Source organism: Odontesthes bonariensis, chromosome 10, assembly GCF_027942865.1.
Source record: "Odontesthes bonariensis isolate fOdoBon6 chromosome 10, fOdoBon6.hap1, whole genome shotgun sequence".
Classification (NCBI taxonomy): Eukaryota; Metazoa; Chordata; class Actinopteri; order Atheriniformes; family Atherinopsidae; genus Odontesthes; species Odontesthes bonariensis.
In genome coordinates, this window is record NC_134515.1 from 30,816,473 (window position 1) to 30,839,734 (window position 23,262).

Below are 23,262 nucleotides of genomic sequence, written 5' to 3' on the forward strand. Positions count from 1 at the left end.
TTATTGTCAGCTCTAGATGGTGTAGGAGATTCTGTGTCACATTTCCTCCATGCATCGGCGGCCTAATTGCATAACCTTGACCCCACCTCCCCACCCAAATGTAGGGATGGTTGTAGCTGGTCATTCTGCATTATGACTACACTCAGGTGTTTCTATGTTATTTCTTTTCTTTTTAGAAAAATATAATAAAGAAAAAAACAATTGCAGCCAACAGTAAAGGCCTTCTTGCAACGGAAGGACAGTTGTATAAGCATGCAGCAGTCTGTGGTACTCTTAGTCAAGAGTGCTGCAGACTTTAAGCCAAAGACAAGAAATGATTCCATCCAAACAACTTTTGAAAGACCTGCACCGGGTCTGTATCGTGCTTTTCCGCATTCTTTTTCATTAGCTTCACTTTCAGCTGAATAAAGTCGGTCCAACTACTCGATGCAAAATGTGCAGGGTTCCAGAATAAAATACAACTCATATGAACATGCTGTGAAATTTCATATCGACATTCCTACAAGTTGGCGTTGAATGTTTATGTTTGGGTGAACTAAACACCTTTTTGCCGTACATCTGGTGTCACCCGTGTGCTGCTGCTCAACAGGAAGACACTGTGGTGACAGCGGCGTCAATTCAGCCAAAGCTAAGGTATGGCCGCTGGGGCAACATTGGACCCATCATCACCTGCCCTTTTTTTGGTGATAAATAAATCTAAAGTTTTCTGCTTCCTTTTCATATTTTACATTGATTAGCAAACAACAAATCCCGCTAATAACATCAGCTTTGACCTGCAGGCTCCGTCATCTCGTGGGAGGGAGGGGGGGCTGGGAATGAGGAGTCACGTGACTCCGGTCGGCCATGTTGGCAGGAGACGCTATTGGTTGCCAGGGGCAACGCCATCAGAACTTAACGGAGGCGCGCCTATATATTCCAGATATCTTCCCGCATTTGTCATTTCGGCAGGACAGAGACGAATACAATAAAAAAAGAAAGAAAGCAAAGCAATGCAGAAAGATAAGGCGAAAGAAAAGGGACCTTACAGGGACAAGCTTATTACAAGCGCAAAGCAATCAAAAGTAAGGTCAACTCCAACCAAGCAGCCAACCAAGCAACCCGGCGTCTCCTCGTCAGGTCAGACACCTGCTCTCCCTGATGCTGCATCCATTTAGGAAACCTAAAAAAATGTATTTCGTTGTTCCTTTGTTTCCCAAACGTATTATGTGAGGTACTGGAACAGTTCTTCACACAGCAGTGATTTCCAGGCATGTTCTTGCAATTCTGCACTGTTTAAACTTACTGGTTTAAAAACACACGCGTACAATGTAAACGAACGGAGAGAATGGCGTTTTCTCGCTAGCATTCTGCCAACATGGCGGATAGGGGCGGGGCTCTGTACTATGACGACAACTCCTCATTCTCAATACCACATTTCAAAAGGGGATACAAGTGTTGGGGAAGATGATACTTAGATAAATTGATTGTGTTGTTCAGAATTTCATTTGTAGTTAATTTATATGTATTAAATAATAGAATAATCAATACAAATTGACACAGAGTAATTCCATAAGTTCATTTTTGAAAAAAAGAAAAACGAACATTTATATTTTCCTCTGGAGCCAAGGTGTGGCAGCTGCCATACCTTGCCATACCCAATTGACGCCCATGTGTGGTGAATTAAAAACGACAGGAAATTTAGCCAAGTGTAGTTACAAACTGTTGCATCACCAGCTCTGCTCTTCCCTTTAATTCAGGGGTGTCAAACTCATTTTCACCAAGGGACACATCAGCATAATGGTTACCCTCAAAGGGCCAGATATAACTGTGCGACATTATAAATGTAACTACTCCTTAATGTTAGATAACTCTGAATTTATTACTTATTCAAGTTTTAAATATTACATACATTTGCATAGATGTAAAAAAAAAATGTTTTTGCTTGTTACTCTGTTATTTTAACATAAATCCTTTTAATTTGTCAGGTTAAGAAACCCACATTACTCCATCAATCAACGATCAAACTATCCAAGTGAATAAAGAAAAATATCAAACACAAGTTATGACATTAACTTTGTTCAAATCTTTATTTGTCACAGTTGAGAGAATAACAGTACCACCAACAATTGTGAGCTGCTAGGAACATGTGTGACAGATGTAGCATTTTACAAAAACAAAGCACACAGCCTTGCATAAATCCAACTAATGAGAGATGGTTAATTGCAGTAAACATTTGTTTACTGTTCACACAGCCAGTTTGGATCTGACAGTTCAGACAAGGGTTTTCCCCTATTCTGCATGAAAAGAGCAAAGTCTTCCTTAAGCTCAAAAAATTGTTTGAGCACTTTGCTCCGACTAAGCCACCTTACTTCTGTATGGTACGGCACATCTCCGTGCTCTGAGCCCATCTCAATTCAATTCAATTGAATTCAGTTTATCAATATAGTGCCAAATTACAACAAATGTCATCTCAAGGTACTTAAATAATAAAGTCCAATTCAAGCCAATTGGAGTTCAATTCATTGTAATCATAATTAATTTAAAAATAATCCAATTCATTCAAATAGAGCCAATTCAAAAACAATTTCCAAGCTAAGGAAACCAACAGATTGCACCGAAACTTGTCTTCAGTCCAATCTCCCGTCCTGAGCATGCATGAGGCAACTGTGGAGAGAAACGACTCCCTTTTAACAGGAAGAAACCTCTGGCAGAACCAGACTCAGGAAGGGTGGCCATCCGCCTCAACCAGCTGGGGTTTGAGAAGAAAGAAAAGAGGGGGAAAAAACCATCTCCTGCAAGAACAGCTGGAATTGACGGGTATTCAGGCCACGCGACCAAATTGAATTTACTGTTTTCATGTATTCATATTGCTGCTTTATGCTGTTCTTTTAAATGCCTTGTCTTTATGTAAAGCACATTGAGTTGCCTGTGGTATGAAATGCGCTATATAAATAAAGATGCCTTGCCTTGCCTATTCTTGATGGATGATGCAATGATACGTGATCAGAGACGTGTGACAGTTACTTTTTTGCATTGTCTCCTTCATTAGTCCAACCAAGCCCGCTTTTCCTCCACATATTCCTGCTGCAATATCTATTGTTAATTCCACCAACTTTTCCCTGGGCAATGTATTTTTACTTACCTCCACCTCCACCACATCAAAAATGTCCTGTCTCATTGTGGTCCCATGCATGGCAGCTACTTCCAACAGCTCCTTGGTGACAGAGAGGTCCGACTTCACTTCACGCCTCTAAAAAAATGGATAGCTGCGCTGTATCCATGTTGTCTGTACTTTCATCTTAAGCTAATGAAAAAGCTATGTAGCTGCGTGTCTCTTCGGTCAGCTGTGTTGCCAGGTTTCCTGCCAGTTCCTTAACTTGGTCTGCAATGGTGTTTCTTGATAAACTGCCTTTTTTAAAAGTCTGTATCTGGTCGGGACACACCTGCTCACTGACCTTCAGCATGCACTTTTTAAAAAGACTTTGAAGCACATCTGATTTCTTCAGCCAAAATAAAGCTAGCTTTCACTGCCGCATTGTTTTTGGTTATGGCTTTCGAGAACACATTCTGCTGCGACCGCAGTTTGCCTTTTAATTCTTGGACAAGTTTTTATTTATCTTGAAGGGTAACTTTGGCATACTTATCTCCGTGTTTGGTGTCAAAATGCCAACGTCGATTGTACTCTTTGACAACCGACACCGCCTCATAACACAAAAGACATACTGTTTTTTTCTCCTTGAAGCACAAACATGTATTCGCCTTCCCATCTTTCTTGAAACTGTCTTCTATCTGCATCAATTTTTTTTCTTCCTGGACATTTTAGGATAATTATTCATATTTCTCAATTCCACTTGTTGGGAAAATCACGTTGATGTCGAAACACTGCAATCTAGCTCCTTGATGCCTTCACTTCGCGGGTAAAATAATCGGCACGCATTGTGGGAAATGTAGTTTATGGTCAATGCACGCTTTTAACTGATTTATTTTAAGACAATCAGACCGTTAAGCTCTCGCATTTGGCCCGCGGGCCTTGAGTTTGACACATGTGCTTTCATTGATCTGCGGTGCTGGTTTGCACGCTGATGTTTTATCCATTAAAGTGAGAGCTGGATGTTGGTATGCTCCTTGTGTTCATGTCGGAGCAGGAATTTATTGTTTGTGAGATCTCATGAACAAATTCCCTGCTGATCCACAACAACTCAAGGTCCCTCTGGACCTGCTGGCCACATTCCCATTCATTGCTTTCGTTTTTTTTTTTTTTTTTCTTATTTCAAAAATAGAGGTGTCAGCAGGAAGTTCAGGCGTGTTTGCCTCCAATTTCACTTTAAACAGTGGATGCTAAAATTGTCATTTGTATTTATACATCAGCCTCGTTCTTTCCATCCTAGCCTGTCTTCTCATATGCAGTAGATTGAGCTTTGTCTGGACTGAGTGCCATCATTCTGTTGTCTATTCCCCAGTAATGTGGCTGCTCTGTCCAGCACAGAAAGGCGATATTGTGCAGGAGACGTCTGTTCCAAAGCTTAACCGTCGTTAAAAGTTTGAAACATTAGTGGAAAGGCTGACATGGAAGAAAATCTTCTAAAATCCTGTTTAGATGTAGCAGGAGAGAGGCTATGCCACATTTCGGGGTATTCGAGTTATAATTACTGAGTACAGGCCTGTGCTTTCACACATCCGTTATGGTGGGTGGCTGGGGGAGGGGGTTGGCATGATGTTCAACTTGCATGTCTGGCTGTACTTGGGTTGTGCACCCTTAAATTTATCTGTCCGAATGGAAGCTAAAATGAGATAATCCAGATGTTTTTTGTTAGCAGTACAAATCCACGAGCCAGGCAAGTTGTAAATTGAAATTTTCCTAATTTTAAACACTTTATTTATAAAGTTTTTCAGGTATAAACCACATATAAAACACAAAAAATATACAACAAACAAACAAACAAACAAACAAAAAACTGTCAGCCCACAAGAATATAGACATGCAAAGGTTACAGTTGTGCATGTCAGTGCATACAAATGATTTCCATTCTCTAAGAATGACTCGTTTTGCTACGACCATGCCGAACATGAGGGCTTGTTGTAATGATGAGGGAAGAGTGAGAGAGAAGTTGGAACAGCCCAGTATTATCAGAAGACTGTCAGGGATCAACTGTTTACTCTATACAACACTGTACAAGTGGAAAATGTCATCCCAAAGACTCCGAAGCTTAGGGTAAGACCAGAAAAGGTGACCCAGAGTCCCGTCATCTAATTTGCATTTATCACAGGTAGCAGAAACAGAGGGAAACATCCTGTTCAGTTTGGTCTTAGAGAAATGTAACCAGTGAATGACTTTAAACTGAATAAGTTGAAGTCTGGCATTGATAGAGCAAGATTTGATCCTTTTCAATCCCTGGGCCCAGAGCCCATCAGAAATCTCAACACCCAGGCTTCTTTAATATGGAGGGAAGGGCCTGCCAAACTAAAAAGGTTAACAAATTGAGAGATCAAGCGTTTGGAGGTGGGAGGTTTGAACATTAAGGCAAGGCAAGGCAAAGCAAGGCAAGGCAAATTTATTTGTATAGCACAATTCAACTACAAGGCGATTCAAAGTGCTTTACAGAGACATTAAAACAGTAGAAATAAAAAGCATGATTTAAATTTTAAACAAAAAAGAAAGAAATAAGAACGATAGATAAAATCAGAGAAATAAAAAGCACGATTTAAATTTTAAACAAAAAGAAAGGAATAAGAACAATATAAAATCAGTAGTTAAAATGTGATTAAGTTTTGAGCTTTATTCAAACGTTGCTGAAAATAGGTGTGTCTTCAACCTGGACTTAAATACACTGAGTGTTTCAGCTGATCTGAGGCTTTCTGGGAGTTTGTTCCAGACATGTGGAGCATAGAAGCTGAATGCAGTTTCTCCATGTCTGGTTCTGACTCTGGGACCTGATAAAAGACCAGATCCAGATGACCTGAGGGGTCTGGAAGGTTCATACTGGGTCAGGAGGTCACTGATGTATTTTGGTCCTGGACCATTCAGAGCTTTATAGACCAGCATCAGAACTTTAAAGTCTATCCTCTGATGGACAGGCAGCCAGTGTAAAGACCTCAGAGCTGGACTGATGTGCTCCACTTTTTTGGTCTTAGTGAGGACTCGAGCAGCAGAGTTCTGAATAAGCTGCAGTTGTCTAACTGACTTTTTAGGTAGAGCTGTAAAGATGCTGTTACAGTAATCAAGCCTACTGAAGATGAATGCATGGACTAGTTTTTCCAGGTCCTGCTGACACATCAGATCCTTTAACCTTGATATATTCTTAATGTGATAGTAGGCTGACTTTGTTACTGCCTTAATGTGTTTTTCCAAATTTAGGTCTGAGTCCATCACTACACCCAGATTTCTGGCCTGGTTGGTAGTTTCTAGGTGTATAGATTGAAGTTCTGTGGTGACCTGTAATCGTTTCTCTTTGGCTCCAAAGACAATTACCTCAGTTTTGTTTTTGTTTAGCTGGAGAAAGTTGTGGCACATCCAGTCATTAATCTCTTCAATGCATTTACCAAGAGCCTGTACAGGGCCTCGGTCTCCTGGTGACATTTTAATATATATCTGCGTGTCATCTGCATAGCTATGGTAGTTTATTCTGTTGTTTTTTATAATCTGTGCCAGTGGGAGCATGTAGATGTTAAACAGAAGAGGTCCTAGGATGGAACCTTGGGGAACTCAACATGTGACTCTTGTGTGCTCAGATGTAAAGTTACCTATTGACACAAAGTACTTCCTGTTCTCCAAGTATCTTTTGAACCAGTTTAGTACAGTTCCGGAAAGACCTGCCCAGTTTTCCAGTCGTTTGAGTAATATATTGTGGTCAACTGTATCAAATGCGGCACTGAGATCTAGTAAAACTAAGACTGACATTTTTCCACCATCTGTATTCAGACATATGTCATTAAACACTTTGGTCAGAGCAGTCTCAGTGCTGCGGTGCTGTCTAAAACCTGACTGGAAGGTGGCATAGCAGTTATTTTGTTTTAAAAAGTAATTAAGCTGTTGAAAAACTGCTTTTTCAATGATCTTACTTAAAAATGGGAGATTTGAGATGGGCCTGTAGTTGTTCATTTGTGTCTTATCAAGATTGTCCTTTTTCAGCAGAGGTTTGATTACAGCTGTTTTTAGTGGCTCTGGAAACACACCTGACATTAAAGACAAGTTCACCATCAGTAACAGGTCTGACTCCAAAATCTTTGAGACCCTTTTGAAAAAAGCTGTTGGCAGGATGTCGAAGCAGCAAGAGGAGGAGTTCAGCTGACGTAAGATGTCCTCCAGGTCTTTGCTGTTAATGGGTTGGAACTGTGTCATGGTGTTTAAACGGGTTTTCGGTGGAGACGGTACATATACTGAACCTGCTGCTGATGTACCACCTGCTTGTATAATATTTTGGATTGTTTCTGTCAGGTCATAAAAGATGTGTTGCCCAGGCAAAGTTTCAAAGTGAGGGATTGACTGCCTAACAAAATTTCTGACTTGCAAGTATCGGAAAAAATGGCTGGAAGGGAGACCAAATTTTGCCTGCAACTGTGCAAAAGACGCAAAGTGGCCGTTAATGTAAAGATGAATGATGGCAGTCAAGCCTTTGTTGGACCACTGTACCAAAGCAGCATCCATTGTGCCTGGTTTAAAACAAGGGTTCTGACAAATAGGGGCATAGATAGACAGTCCAGGGAGATTTAACACACCCTTTATCTGTTTCAGAATCTTCAATGTGTTACGCATTACAAAATCATCCTTAAAACATCTAAAAGGGAGATTTAGTTTTGAGAATAGGATGGCCACTAGGGAGGCACCTGCGTGCACTGAAGCTGCCCGAGTCTCAATTACAGGCCAACTGGGGCAGAGGAAATCTCTCTGCTCGGCAGCAGCAGCAGGGTGACTCCAAAAAACCAATGCTCTGGCATTACATGCCCAATAGTAATGGTGGAAGACAGGGAGGCTGAGACCTCCCTCGGTTGTGGGTTTGTGTAGGTGAGCCTTAGAGAGCGAGAAGGCTTATCAGCCCAAATAAAGGGAATAATGATGGAATCTATCAACTTGAAGAAAGAGGCTGTGAGATAAATGGGTATGTTTTGGAAAAGATACATAAATTTTGGGAGGACTACCATCTTGACACTGTTGACACGACCAATTAACGAGAGGGGAAGAAGTTTCCATTTGTCAATCATAATTTTGAGTTTAACAATCAGGGCAGAATAGTTTAACTTAAAAAGAAGCTTTGGATTCCTGGTAATGTTGATCCCAAGATAGACAAAGTACTCTGGAGACTTTAAATGGCAAGTTGTCGAAAGACAGGTTTGGGCCCATCAGACAGAGGCATAAACACACTCTTCTCCCAATTAATGGTAAAGCCAGAGAGCTGTCCGAAATTCTTTATACGATTTAAAAGTGGAGTGAGGGACACCCTAACATCTGACAAAGTCAGAATTACGTCATCCGCGTACAGACCAATTGGACTAACAAGCTTTACTGTTGGGAAAGGAGCGAATGGCCGTTTTTATTTCCTCTAGTGTGAGGTCAGAATCCAATTCAAGCTTAGCGGCTTCATTAAGAGTTGGAATGTTCAAAGAGTTAAAAAAATTATCAAGGTCAGAGTCAGTGGTGCAAATGTGCAGTCGGAGACATACATTTTTATTTTTTTGCTGAAGAGGCCACAAAGACACCATTAAAAACCCATCAAAAACAAAAACAAAACTATGTGGTGCAGGGCTGGAACCTCAGTCTGGATCTCAGCACCCGGGCGCTCGAGGGACCGTCTCAGGCCGGTCGAATGTGCATCACAAAAGTCAAAATACTTCCAAATGAGTCAGAATCACATGATTTTAAGGTTCACAAACTTCTCTTGTTGCTTTAAGTAGGAGTAATTTTGTGTAGATTTGATCCCAACTTGATCTGATTTGTTGAGCAATATGTTGAGCCGGGATGGCTTGTTTAGCTTGTCAGTTGTCCATTTTTTTTTTTTTCAACAGTTTAGATGACATTGTGTTCTTTTCCCTCGAGGACAGACTCCATCTAGTTTACTCCACTTTCAGTTGGAGAAATAAAAAAAGTGGTACCACAACATACTGTTCACACTTTGAACAGAACAAGTCAGGCCACTTTTTCTGGCTATTTGAGGCTCGAGGCTTGTTGTTTCTCTCTTTCTTTCTCCAGTCTTTAAACTAATCAAAGTTAACCAGCTCCAGGCTGTAGATTTTTTTTTTTATTGAATGGACAGATGTGAAAGTTATGATCGATGCTCTTCTAGCAAGAAAGAGGTATTTCCAAAAATGTCAAGGCAGTCTTAGTTTTGTAGTTTTCAGACTGAAGTGTGAAATGAAGCTCTGAATGTGACTGATTTTCATCTTTCTTGGACATATCTTAGAACAACCTTGTTAGGACAGATTGCAGGAGCCTCGTTTGATATCAAAGTTTCTGCTTAAGAGTGTCTCTGTTCACATTTCCTCTGTGTGCATGTTCGAAAGATGGGATTCATCTGCTCATACTAAGTGGGAATGTTATCCTCTGCTAGGGGACCGACGGCCTGCGTGGATGCTTTGCTGACTGTGACCGGCTGTTTGACGGACAGTGCCAAAACCAATGCTTCTTGCCAAGGCAGGATCTGAAAATATTCCCACATATTGTTCAAGGTCACGCAAGATGCAAAGAGGCTGAAGCCGGAGGGCAATTTGCAGCAGCTTAGAGAGCATGAAAATCAAAATCTGTGACGCTTGGCTTGAGAAGATGTGCTGCTTTGTTTTCAAGGAAGCTGTTTCTTATGGGAGTGTTCTATCAATTTCACACAAAAAGATCAGTTTACCCATCACGAGGAGTCCTTCAACTACTGTAGTTTAGCATTCATTTGGAGTTGGGCTTAGTCTTACATTTTTGGATCATAGGTTTTTTTTGTACTTTGAGCTGACTTTATGGTAAACATACTCATTCTGTCTTTTTCTGATGTTAATTAGGCTGACCTCCGCGGTTGTATAGAAATCGGACATTAAAACCAGCCATATATTTCATTTTGCATGTTTTTGAAATAATGTTTGGTGAGCTTTTTAATTATCTGTGGCTTTCTTGCTTGGTTAAAATTTCAAGTAAAGATGGAAAATCCATTTAACAGTAGAAAAATTAAATTAAATCAAAGGAGAATGTGAGGATATACAGATGAGATTACTCTGACATTACTCATCACTCCTGTTGGTTTTAGTGTTGGCATTCCAATTCTTCTCTCCGTCTGCAGCTTCATTAGGTCATGCCCCGTTTTTTTGTTTTTACACCAGATGCTAGGGCTGGGCGATATGGGGGGGGAAAAGTCATATCACAATATTTTCTTCTTCTTATCAACAATGTCATCAACAAATTGGGCTGTGTCTTCCGTTGTTTCTTCCGAGGGAGCACTCATTTTCTTTTTTTATATGGCTGCAGCAACACAAACAAACACATCACGAATAGTTGCTGACATGGCTCTATTCCAGCCATGTGATTGGTTTAGCGCGGCGCAACATTCATTGTCATTGGCTTTTCATATTGTCTGTCAAAAGATGGACGAATGTACTCTATCGAAAAGTATATCGACCATGTTTCATATCTCTATCTAGGATAAGTTATTCTTCGATAGCTATCGTTTTATCGCCCCATCCCTACCAGATGCTAGTTTTTTTTCAGTGCTTTTGGGTAACTTTCTAAGGGAGCACGGCTCCTAATTCCCGCAGGATTTTTATGTGCTGCGGTCAGTGGCGCTTTGAGAAGCACCACACAGCCAACACGTCAGCATGAGGGAGGAAATGTTGGCAGGGGCGTGGCAGCAACAGACAAAAAGAAAGAGGAGGATGTGGTATGGAGTGCAGACAGGCAAAAGTTCACTCACAGCAGGCAGACTGGTCATCTGAGGTGGAGTACGCAGCCCGCTGACGGATTAGATATCCCCTTCAGAGCAAAAACATCACGATTGTTGGTTTTGGAAAGGTTGTGTGCAGTCAGGAGAGAGGAGTATGTATCGTTCCCCATAGCCTCCCCAGAATCAAGTTTTATCTATGTCTTTACCTTTCTCCTCTCCTCTTCTTTCCTTCTCCTCCATGTTTCCCGCCATGGGAGATGTTGTTTTTTTTTTTTTTTTTTTTTTTTTAATCGTTACAGACCTGGCCATCTTTTGAGTCGCAGAGATAGGGACTCGAGTCATGCGACTCAACTCTAGTCACACTTAAGTCGCACAAACAAAGACTCGAGACTTGACTTTAGACTTGCCCTCAAAAGACTTGAGACTTGACTTGGACTCGAGGCTTGTTACTCGTAAACAATCTTCATTTTGTGAAATTATTGTTTCTGATCTTTATTTAACTCCGATGTATGACGAGGTTGATGGACGGCTGAGCTCAACATAGCCAATCAAAACTACTGTAACCATGGCAACGTTAAGCTCATCTGGAACTGTTTCGTATTTTGCACATTCGGTTATAAAGCGTTCACGCAGACAGCAAACAAGCAAACGGCCACTTGCAAAGTGTGTAGAATCAGGATAAATGATGCCGGCTCAACTATGTTTCTATACTTCAAACAAGCTTTCATGGCGTTTCTTCACATTGGATTGAAGTAGCCCTCTTAACTCTTTCGGTGCCATTGACGTCTATAGACGTCAATTTAAAAAAAAACGCTGACTGCCAAAGACGTCTATAGACGTCAATTGCGTTTTTTAACGGAGCGGGCTGGGGGACAATCTAGCGGAGTTCGTCACTAAATCTTAGGCTTGTAAACACTAAACAGAGAATATACTGGGAAAATTACCCGCTAGGTGGCAGCAGTGCCACTATGCACAAAAAAAAAAAGAGCTCGTTTTCTCCATTTTTTTTTTTTTGGGGTCAAACAGCTGTTTTTGGTGAAACCAACCTATGTTCTACTGTCTATTACTAAAAGACTGAAAATGGTAGAAACAAACTTTTTTTTCCTGATCAAAGAAGAGAGTCTACTCTTTCTTTTGGTAATTTCGGTGTGTACATAGTCATAAGACACACTTTTCTGTGGGTCTTGGAAAATCAGTCAAAATACTGAAAAACACTTGGCAGTATGGGTGTTTCTGCACTGAAAATGGCTGGCAGCCAATGAGTTAAGTGACCATGCTCTGATCAATTTTGATCCTGCAGTGTTTATGATATTACATATATTGATAATACAGTACATGCTTTCATGCCATAACATACAGCAATGCAGTCTTATCTAGACCAAATGGAATGTGTCTAATGATAGAACATTCATTTCAGTCATTTGAGACTTGACTTGGACTTGGGTAAAAAGACCTGAGACTTGACTTGTTATTGGTCCTCAAAGACTTGAGACTTTACTTGGACTGAAAAAAATTACTTGTGAACATGTCTGCCTCCATGATCTCCAACTCTCAATACTGGTGAAAATGTTGTTGCAGTCAGTGCAACACCTAAAATAGGGACACCACAGAAACAGTTTAGTTATTGTAGTCGCAAGAAGTGCTTTACAGTGGACCTAAAACACAAACCATATGCAGCAATCGCATAATGAATTAAGAGACTGTTATCATTTAGATATTAAAAGCGAGTTTAGTGTTTGGAGAACACAGAGACAGGAATGAGCTCATCTGCACAAACCAAAGTTACACTTAATACAGCAGCAAAAACTCTAATAGTCCTAACTAACTAATATTAAGCATGATCATCTACTTTAAAGCCCAGTGGTTGCTGACACTTTTGTATTTGGTGGTTTGGACTTGGCAGTCAATTAGCAATTGAAACTAAGAGTAACCACTTGAATAACTTGTATTGAATCCCTTTCCCACTTGTGGACCATTCCACGTTATACCTCCTGCCTACTTCTTAGAAGTAAATGTCTGAAATGCTCCCTTTTACCTCCTATTTCTTTAAATTGCAGTTATGCTGAACACAGTGGTCACTGAACACGCAGAAAAATCATAGTCTCTGTCATCCCAAGCTAAACACACATTACTTTTGCTAATATATCGTCTCTCATCCAGACAACTTTTGATGTATACTGCTTAAAACTGCGACATTCGTAAAGATGGATTATCTGGTGACCATTGAAAACCCTGGCATTGCATGTTGGTCTGGATTGGCAAAACTCGAAAATTTCGAAATGATGACAGAAGCATTCTTATTAATGTATCAAATGCAGGCCAAAACATAGGCCAACATACCTTTTTGTTAATTTTAACAGTCTTTGTGAGTTGTTCTCCTCCATTACCATGGCTCTCTTTAAAACTGCTAAAGATAGACAGATCTGCTAACATCAGCTTCAACTTTGAGAACACCCTGGATTGGGAAAAAATCCGTGTCGCCACACAAACCATTGTCAGTTAACGTTAGACAGGTTTCCATTTGTTCATTTTAATTCGATTTAAAAAGGTGAATGTGCACTAATGTGCCAAAAGGTTCATAATCTCACCTAAAATGGTTTTTGCCTGTTTTGAAGATTTAAGGCACATTAGGGGGAATAGAAACGACTCAAATCATGTCTGAACTGACAAAGATGACGATAATATGACTCATCAGCTGTTTCTGGTTAATAAACAATAAACTCACATGACTGACCAGCATCATTCCAGATATGACATATCCATCCATCCATCCATTTTCTGTATTCACTTTATCCAATTGAGGGTCGTGGGGAGGCTGGAGATGTCATTGGGTGAAAGGTAGGGTGCAACCTGGACAGGCTGTCAGTCCATCACAGGGCCAAATATGATATCATATCCCATATTCACAGAAATAAAAGTTATTGCTAAACAAGAGCAGTTAGAATAACTACTTCTTCTACTTAAAGGGATAGTTCACTTCTTTTTGACATGAAGCTGTGTGACATCCCATAATATCGTGCATGAACACTGACTTACCCCCTACTGCGTCCTGTGAGCCGAGTTCCAGCCTGGTTTTGGTGTTAATGAAGGTAGTCCGGCTAATTTGCTGGGGGCACAAAAATAAAGCGTTTTGCTTCTCAAAACAATATGCGTTCAAAAGACATTTGCATCACAAAATCGTTGGCGCTATTTTCTCTCCCTTCGCATCACTGCGTGCTGCCGCCTGCCGAGAGCCGCGCCTGTTTCACGGTGTAGACCGCGCAGACCGAAGTGCAGACCGAGCAGTCCCCTGCTTCCGAGCAGTAAACACCGTGAAACAGGCGCGGCTGTCGGCAGGCGGCAGCACGCAGTGATACGAAGGGAGAGAAAATGGCGCCAAGCGATTGTGAGGTCTGACTTTTCTGTTTTGAGAAGCAAAACACTTTATTTTTTAAACCCCAGCCAACTAGCCGGACTACCTTCGTCAACACCAAAACTCAGCTGGAACTCAGCTCACAGGACGCAGCAGGGGGTAAGTCAATGTTCATGCACGATATTGCTAGTATGGGATGTCATACAGCTTCATGTCAAAAGAGGCGAACTATCCCTTTAATTACAACCACTTGCAACATAGTGTGAACCGCCACCCTTTAGTGATACAATTGAGCCTAGTTTATTTGCTTCAAACCATTCGATGGAAATGTGTCTGATTTACACATTTGATCTATTTCTTTTGTGGCTTCATAAGTAAATGTTTCAAATTTGCATTGCAAATAACAACTTATGTACGTTGCAAGCTACTAAACAAAGTAAGCTAACAATTGCAGATTATACTATATAAAAAGAAAGTGCACCACAGACGGCACCCACTGCTGGAATCCCCCGTTTGACGGACCTACCAAATGCTCCTTGAAAGAGTTGTATTTAAGGCACTTGTTAGTGCTCTGAAAATGGGCTTTGTTGTTTTGTTGTAAATTGATGGCATTGCATAGCCAGGGGTGCCTCCTTGACCTCGCTTAGTTCATGTAATGATTTGCACAAGGAGGCTGCGGCGGAGGAGGGCAACAGGCATCAGGATCGACGCCCCAAGCTTGTAGGGAGTACACTCACTTCCCCCATCAATCCCACCCCCTCTAACCAGCCCTGCAGCCTTGCAATCCAGCTTCAATTAGGGCACTAAAGCAATCGATATTAATACAAAATGCTGCTGTTTCTCCAGACAGGAAGCAGCTTTGTCACAATGTGGCACTCAGACAGATAGATGGACAGCCATCCACCCGTTTTTCTGTGTGGAATGAGAATGAATGAGATTAAAGATGCCCAAAAGGAGCAGGAAAGGGCAAACAACAGTATTTTCTTTTTGCAGAGGATCACTTGGAACTCATGTCAACTCTGCTCCACAGCTGTTCTCATTTATTCTGGCACTGCTGCATCACAGCTTTGTGGCTGATTCTCTCTTCCCAGCAGGCCACCATCTGGGAGCTTAGTAAATGTTTCTCAGCTGCAGAGGACTTTAAGTTGGTTGCATTTTAGGGGTCACTAGCTGGACCCAGTTCCGGCTTTCTTCACCCACCACCAGACTCTTTCCTCCGAAAAGCAGCGCTCGAATGCTTAAATGCCTAACTGAATCTTAGTCAGACATCCGCTTCAGCCACAGCATTTACTCATGTGTTGGATATATACAGTCAAGGCCGAAATTATTCATACCCCTGGCAAATTTTGACTCAAAATTACTTTTATTCAACCAGCAAGTTTTTTTTTCTTGATTGGAAATGACATAGGCGTCTCCCAGAAGATATTAAGACAATGTACAAAAGGCATCATTGTGGAAAAAAAAATATTTCTCAGCTTTTATTTACATTTGAACAAAAATTGGCATCTTTTAAATTATTGTTGCAGGGTTTTTTTTGTCCGCTGTAGTTTCCCTGAAATGTTCTGCTGCAGTTTGTTTTGTGTTCGGCATAACCGCTCTAAAAGCCATTAGCACATTGCCATAAACCTAGACGTACCTATAGAACCTTCTTCTACAGCTGAAGAAACTGATATTGACCTAAGAAACCAAATATGGCAACCCAAAAAAAAAAAGGTGCAAAATGTGAACAATACAAAAGTGATGTTGGAGGTTCAAGTAAAGGATGCAAGTACACTTTTTCCCCACTGCTTACTGTAGTGGAAAGATTTCCTTTTAGGTGATGCTTCTAGATCTCCAGAAATCATACCTCACACACCACAAAACAATTTCAACGTAGATGGAATGTTTAAGTTACAACCGCTCACTTTAGTAAACAGTACCTCAGCTGCTTCCGCGGATTCTGTCAGCAGGAAACCACTGGAGCTCCAACTTGCTCAGCACAATCCCTCTTTTTATAATGTTGTTAAACTGCTGCTTGACTGCATGTCAGAAATAGTTAACGATCCCACAATCGTCATCATCATCATCATCATCATCAGCAGCATCACCCTGGCAAGTTGTAGTCGTGCTTTGTTTTATCTAGTCAGTCCTGATCAGCCTGTAATAACAGCCATATTCATTAGAATGAGTCGGTGACCTTTGTCCAGATGTTGGATGTACGAGCCACAAGCAAATCTGCTGTTGAGTCATCTCCTGACAAGGCTTTAACTGCTTGTTGTGAGTTGCGTTATGGGTTGCCTAGCTTCTCTGCTCTTCATGGTGTAAATATGGGGTCATAATGGGAACTTCTGCTTCCCACTTAGATGGTTGCCATGGCTACGAGCCCAGGGCGCATTGTGCATCCATTACAGGAGGTGTGTTCAGTGAGACGGAGGCAGGGCAGGGCAGGATACAGCCTGGGGGCAGCAGCTGTCCCATGAGCCCAAGTGCGCACATCCGCAGCAGCTTGCTGGATGTTGTGCAGTGCTGTGCAGGAGAAGCATGAGCAGGGGCCAACTCTTTAGGTTGTTCTGTGGTTTTTTGGCCTATTTTAAGGCTGCAGAGCCAACATTGTGTACATTTTGTAATTGTGGTTGTACATTGACATTTTCTTGACAATAGTTGTATCGTAAGTGTTTCTCCTCATACTGGAAGAAGAGGAAGAAGCTAAAAAAGATGCTTACATGCAGAGTTCAATGAGCCACTGACTACAGTATCCAGTTCATATGGCGTGAACACAAAAAACTATAATTTTTTCTACCGTTGCATTCAAAATTGAAAGAAAATTAATTCAATAAGGCTGAGGAATAAGAGTGTCTGAAAGTGAGCCCTATTAGTTTGGTTTACCGAGTATGGCTAACATTGGCTGCCATTGCCAACACAAGCTAGTGCTAACAAAAGCATGAAGAAAAGGGAGGCTGCTGTGCCAGGATGACTGGCCAGACCAAAAGGTTGGAGTTACTGTACATTTACAAAACAGTGATGATTAGTTTAACTTTCTAGTTTTCTGGTGTTGTCTAGTTAAAGTAGCCATGTTTTATTGACTATTTAGCTGGCTTGTAATGTATTATGCCATTATGCGTCTTGAGAAATGGTTGAAATTGAATATAAATTTTCATTGTACAAAATTTAAAGAAACTTACTTTAGCAAAAAAAAACTTTCACCCTTCTGTACTACATGATAATAAACACAGGCAATTTTATTCTAATGTCCTTGCAATAATCCCATGTGAATTGAAAATGAAGATCTATAAAATCATGGGTGCTTTAACAAAACACTTGCCAGTAAAACATGCTTTTTGTCAAAGAAAACAAATTCTTCAATTCTTAATATAACTGGAATTCTTACAGAATTCATCACCACGCATTGTCATGCATAAGCAACAGCCGATGCTGATCATGAGGTAATCTTCTTATAGCCTTCTTGGACATTTGAAAATGAAATCTGACACTGCTGCCGAGAGGTCTTGATGAGAAATAATCCGGATAAAAGCGAGAGCCTGCTAAGCTCGCTCTGAATGATAGTATAAAAAAAGAAAAGAAAAATGAAATTAACAATGAAAACAGCTTTATTCACTGTGATATTATCCCAGGGTGTGGTTGGTCCAAAGCAGTTCATTAGGAGATCAGTAGAGGTTAAAATAGCACCCCTCCATATGTGGAATATTATGGTATTGGTTGTTAAGGTAATGCATATTTTCCATTTGACATCCTCTCTGGGGTATTCCTCCCTCTTCCTCCTCAGTTCATATGAAAGGAGATGAGGGAAGTAAAAGCTGTGGGGCTGAAGAACACGTGCCAGCCTTCCTCCCCTGAGCCAGGGAGGGGGAGGCCAGAGAGGAAGAGATGAGATCCATATTCTGCCAGCCCTGGTCGATATATGCCACAAATGCTCTCATCATGAAGCCGTTGTGTGATTCGCATCATAACCTCCATATCACATGTGTGATAGTCAAGTGTGAGAAAACAAAACTGAAGGGGCTGACAGAAATAGTTGAGCATCTTTGGAAACCCACTAACCCTGCTCCTCTCTGACACCGGATTATGAAGTACTTTAACTTTTCTCAATCAAGAATCTGGCACTAACCGTATGAAAGAATTCATCTTTAACATTCCTGCAAATCATGTACATGTAGAATCTCGATATTTACAAGCAACTGCACCAGCAATATGTCAACATGCGTACCTTAACCACTAAATAATGATGGCAGTTGCATATGCCGTGGTACCGTAGCCGGGAAAATCGGAAATCCTAGAGATGGCAGTTCAAGTACCTTCTTCTTGTACGATGATCGTTTTTCTCTTTATTCTTACTTTCTTTTTGGCTGGAAAAGTTTGGTAAGGTTTAGGAAAAAGATAATGCCTGGTTTAAAATACAGCTTTTCCCATCCCGATGCAGATCTCTTCATACATACACTTGATATCACCTCAATATATGGAGGACTTTACATCATTCTGTGTGTGTGTGTGGGTGTAAATCACACCCCCAGATGCCGTTGGGTGTGGTTGGCATCAGCAGTGTGTAGGTGGTTTTATGATAAGCCCTGCAACCATGTTTCCTCTTACTGTGCAGAGACCACGTCTGCAACTTTGTTTTGACAGAGCCGAATTGCTCCCAGGATGGCATCTCACTCACTTCAAACACACCCAAACTCTCACTGGCTGCCGCTCCAACATGTCTGGCTTCGGCTCTCTTACAGATTTATGGAGTCTCCTGGAGCTCTCTGAGAACGTGGGAAATCACTAGCAGATTGTGGAAGCGCCGTCATCCATCAAGATGAATTACTGGAATTAGTTAGTCCTTTTGGTAACTGATTACGTTGCATGCCTTAAATATGTAATTTTTCCCGCTTTTCCTTTTTCAGGGCAAATATCGATGAAGTGGAGACGGAAGTTGTGGAGATTGAAGCAAAGCTAGACAAGGTAAGACATTTGTTTTTGTCACCGCCAACCAGGCCTGTAATTTCGTCATTTTAGGGGCAAGGCCACTTGGCCTTTTGAGTTGTCAATTTTTTAAGGGCACAAAGGCCAAAAGCCAGGGCACCAAGGCCATAAATTAAAACAATGATTTAACATATGATATGAAGTGACTACGATTGTATATGCATTTACAATACTTTTATATATACTTATTAAGCATTCAATGGACACCAAATTGCAATTAAACAAATTCTTTATTAAAACTACACAGGATTCTTATAGCACAGACATGTTTGGCTCACTGTGAGACTGTGGTAGTGGGCCTACGTAAAGGTGTATCCTTATTCTGAGTAACTTGAAGATGGAGATGATGAGTCAGGGAGATTTGGACTTTTGGGGTTCCTTTGACCATAGGGATGAATATTGGGTCTCCTTTTGTTGATGCCAGCTGCCCACCATCTTGCCACAGCTTCATCTCTTTGATATTCAGCAGGAGCACAACCCTGGGATTTGATGAGGAGTAGATCTTCAATTGTTGAAGTGTGCAGGCTTAAACGCCAATCGCCCTGCATTCTCTTCATTACTGAGAACTGCCGTTCAACTTGAGAGGTAGAGACAGGAAAAACTAGTATTATTTGTATGGGGTGGAATTACATGAAGAAATACTGACTGTTTTTCCTTGTAAATGGATCAAGCATATAAATGGTTTCCCTGGACATTTCCACAAAACCAAGGCCATTTTCCAGACGCCCGAAAGGTAAATAATGAGTTCATTACTTTATTTAAGCTTACATAATAATTTTAACACAATATGTTTTGAAAGGACGTCACTTACAATGTAAGTTAATGGCAGTTGCTATGCTAAGCTAACTAAGCTAGCATAGTTAGCATAGCTAAGTTGGCGGCGCCAACTGCTCCCGCTACATGTGTCGGCATATGTTGAGGGAGCAAATTATTGGATGCACATTTACTGTATTAAGACACCTGTATTCAAAGACATGTGGAAGAAGTTCATGGGCACAGAAAGGAAATCTGAGTTCAGACCTGAGTTCTTTTATTTTCGGCTCCCTGTAAAGCACTTTGTAAATTCTGTTGTAAAGCAGAAAATGTTTTTGTTTGTTTGATCACTACAAGGCTATACAGGAGGACTCGAGATCCTGCAACGTATTGGACCATGTGATTTTCCTCTTACTGACCTGAGGCCTACTTGGTGGTTTTACTTATAATAAATTAGGGGGAAAAGAATCACCACATTCTGTCACAGAGGTCATTACACACATATGACTCTCAGCTGTTCAAGCCCAGTAATGCAGTGCCCCATTTTTCATGCTGCTAACATTAAAAGTTTCTGCCTCTGGCATTCATGTGTCTGCATAATGAACAATGTAATGTCACTCAACTTGGCTGAACAGTTCAACAAGGGATCATCAAAGCATGGTTTTCAAAGCATCCACTTGCCCTGTAGTGAGGCAGCCAGATGCCTTTCCTGTAATGCTCATGTCAGAGGTCCATATGGCCCTGTCCCTAACCTAACCCCGACCCTCACTTTGAATCACAGTGCATGTCAGATGGAGCCAGGATTAGTCAGGCTGTTCTTTTACCTCCATCACGGCTGGAAAACTCCACATATACATGCATCTATCTTTATACTTTATAGTCCAGCTAAAATAAGATCATATCTGAAATCATAGGATCACTTACATGTTACTCACTTACTCACATGTTTTCCCTGCTTTGAGTCATTTATAGAGTTACCGGCAAGTTTTGGCATTCTTAAGTTGTCTTATTTTTTTCTAAAAGGCACCACCACATATTCAGTTAAATCTCACAAAAATTCCTTTGTAGTCATTTGACATACTAGCAATCCTATGGGCAGTTTTCCAGACTTTAACTTCATTTGCATCATTCCTTAATTACAGTACAAACTGAAGAATCATAAGGGTAGTGAGGAGGGAAAAAAACTTCTTACCTCTTGACACATTATACGAAACAAAACTAAAACACTTTTTTTTTTTTTTTTTTTTTTAGTGAAGGGATTATTATTATTAAAAAAAGTCTATTCAGCAGCAAATTTTGAAACGCGCGAGTGGTGCTAATTTTCTGATCTGTTTTTCTATTTTTCATCAAGTAGCAGATGAATGTATTCCCACAATATTGAGCTTCTTCTTTAGAGAAAGACTGCATGAGCTTCGTGTCTGGTTTGCAGCTGGGAGGAAATGGGCTTTTGCTGCAGAAGACGGATGCTGAAAAGAAGAAGTCTGGCATTAGAACACAGAGAAAAACTCAAGGAAATCTATTCTCTCATTAAAAAAAAAAAAACAGAAGATAAACAAAGCAGATGTAGTTGTACTTATCATGCTGACAGTTGCAGAGAAATTCCACAGATAAAAACCATTCATACTGATCTAGCAGTTACTAGTATCTGTTAATATCTGTCTTGGACAATATGAAGTCCCTACAGACTTATGCTGACACATACTTAAGATGACATGCTGATTTCCCCACCTGTACCCTCTATGCCTGGTGTGTGAACACAGGTTATGGTAGACAACAAATATGCAAACACACAAATGTTTGACCTCCTCTTTAATCTGCATTTGGTTTTGTGCTGGAAACTTGGAGAAACAGAAGTTTGAGTTGTTTAGTTGGGGGTTATGGTGTGGAGCTGCCTTCAGGTGTTGTTTGCAGTTCAGTGGACAGTCACATGGAACCTCTGATTGAGAAGATTAGTATTTTATCAAGTCTTGTTACATGTAAATAGACAGCTCAATCCTAGTTTACTGTCATTGGCAAAAGGAATGTAACGCAGTTCTAACTCTATTTAAATATGTCCCTTAATGTCCCACTGAAGTAATTAAAGGAGAAATTTTTTTTTTTTCTTAAACCTGGACCATATTTCTGGCATAAAATACGTTAATCTGCATTAGAAGATACAGTACCGTATTAGAAGATGCCCTCTATGAGTGTGTGACCCTGTGCATGAGTGTGTCAACTAGAGATGGGACCAAGTCACACATGTGCAAGTCTCAAGTAAGTTCCAAGTAATTTTTTCTTGGGCAAGTCAAGTCCTGTAACAGGTCAAGTCAAAGTCAAGTCACCTTATTATTGCAATTTTACACGCAGAATCTGATCTTAATAAAGTGAAAACACAAAGATAAGTAACTGTCAGCAAACATTAATGGCCAGTGTGTCCAACCTGTCCACCCCGTATCATATCAAGCTAACGTTAGCTAACTACCAACTAGGCTAACAGGTTAATATTAGCTAATATGACAAGCACTTATTGGTCTTCAAATGAAGAACAAAGTTCAAAGTTGTCGTCTGGTTGTCCGAGATGTTGACGCTGCATGTCTTGCACTGTGCTGTTCGTCTTTTGCTGTCAAAATGGTGATTACGAAAGCCGAAGACAACGACTCTCGGTCCCCCTCCCGCTGACATGTTGATGCATATCTGATATGAGTTTATTCTCTCCTATAAACACGTAAGGTATGTAGAGGGGGCATGACTGATTGACAGGGTAGTGATCCAATCATGACGCCTTTCTAAGCCTGCGCTCCTACCGGGTAATCGAAATTAGTTTTTTTATTAATTTATTAATTTTATATTCAAACTGTAAACATGAACTGAATAACACTCAAATCATTCAAGTCATCGTGTCTCAAGTCAAGTCAAGTGCCGAGTCTTTAACTTCCAAGTCCGAGTCGAGTCTCAAGTCTTTTATTTTTTGTAAAGTCAAGTCACAAGTCATCAAAACAGCGACTCGAGTCCAAGTCACAGTGACTTGAGTCCCCATCTCTGGTGTCAACAGGTGCCAACCTTGATAGAAGAGAGTAGCACATGAGGCCACGCCCCCATTCCGGTAAAGACAAACAGCTGGCTTTGACTGGTGGTAAATACAATTCCCGCCGTAATCTATCCTCCATCCATCCATCATCTTCCGCTTCTCCGGGGGTCGGGTTCCGGGGGCAGCAGCTTTAGCAGAGAAACCCAGACGTCCCTGTCCCCGGCCACTGCCTCCAGCTCTTCTGGGGGGACCCCGAGGCGTTCCCAGGCCAGCCGAGAAACATAGTCTCTCCAAAGTGTCCTGGGTCTCCCCCGGGGTCTCCTCCCAGTGGGACGGGCCCGGAACACCTCACCAGGGAG

At 41.0% G+C, this 23,262-nt stretch overlaps 1 protein-coding gene across 2 annotated transcripts in view; it reads left to right on the forward strand.

Moving 5' to 3' along the window:
• The window catches only part of LOC142389965 (arf-GAP with coiled-coil, ANK repeat and PH domain-containing protein 3-like), a 90,983-nt gene that overhangs the window by 24,305 nt on the left and 43,416 nt on the right, over positions 1-23,262 (forward strand). For both annotated transcript variants that reach the window (XM_075475242.1, XM_075475243.1), the window contains exon 2: positions 19,065-19,122. In XM_075475242.1, the coding sequence (XP_075331357.1) occupies positions 19,065-19,122 (58 nt within the window). The remainder of the gene's footprint in view (positions 1-19,064; positions 19,123-23,262) is intronic.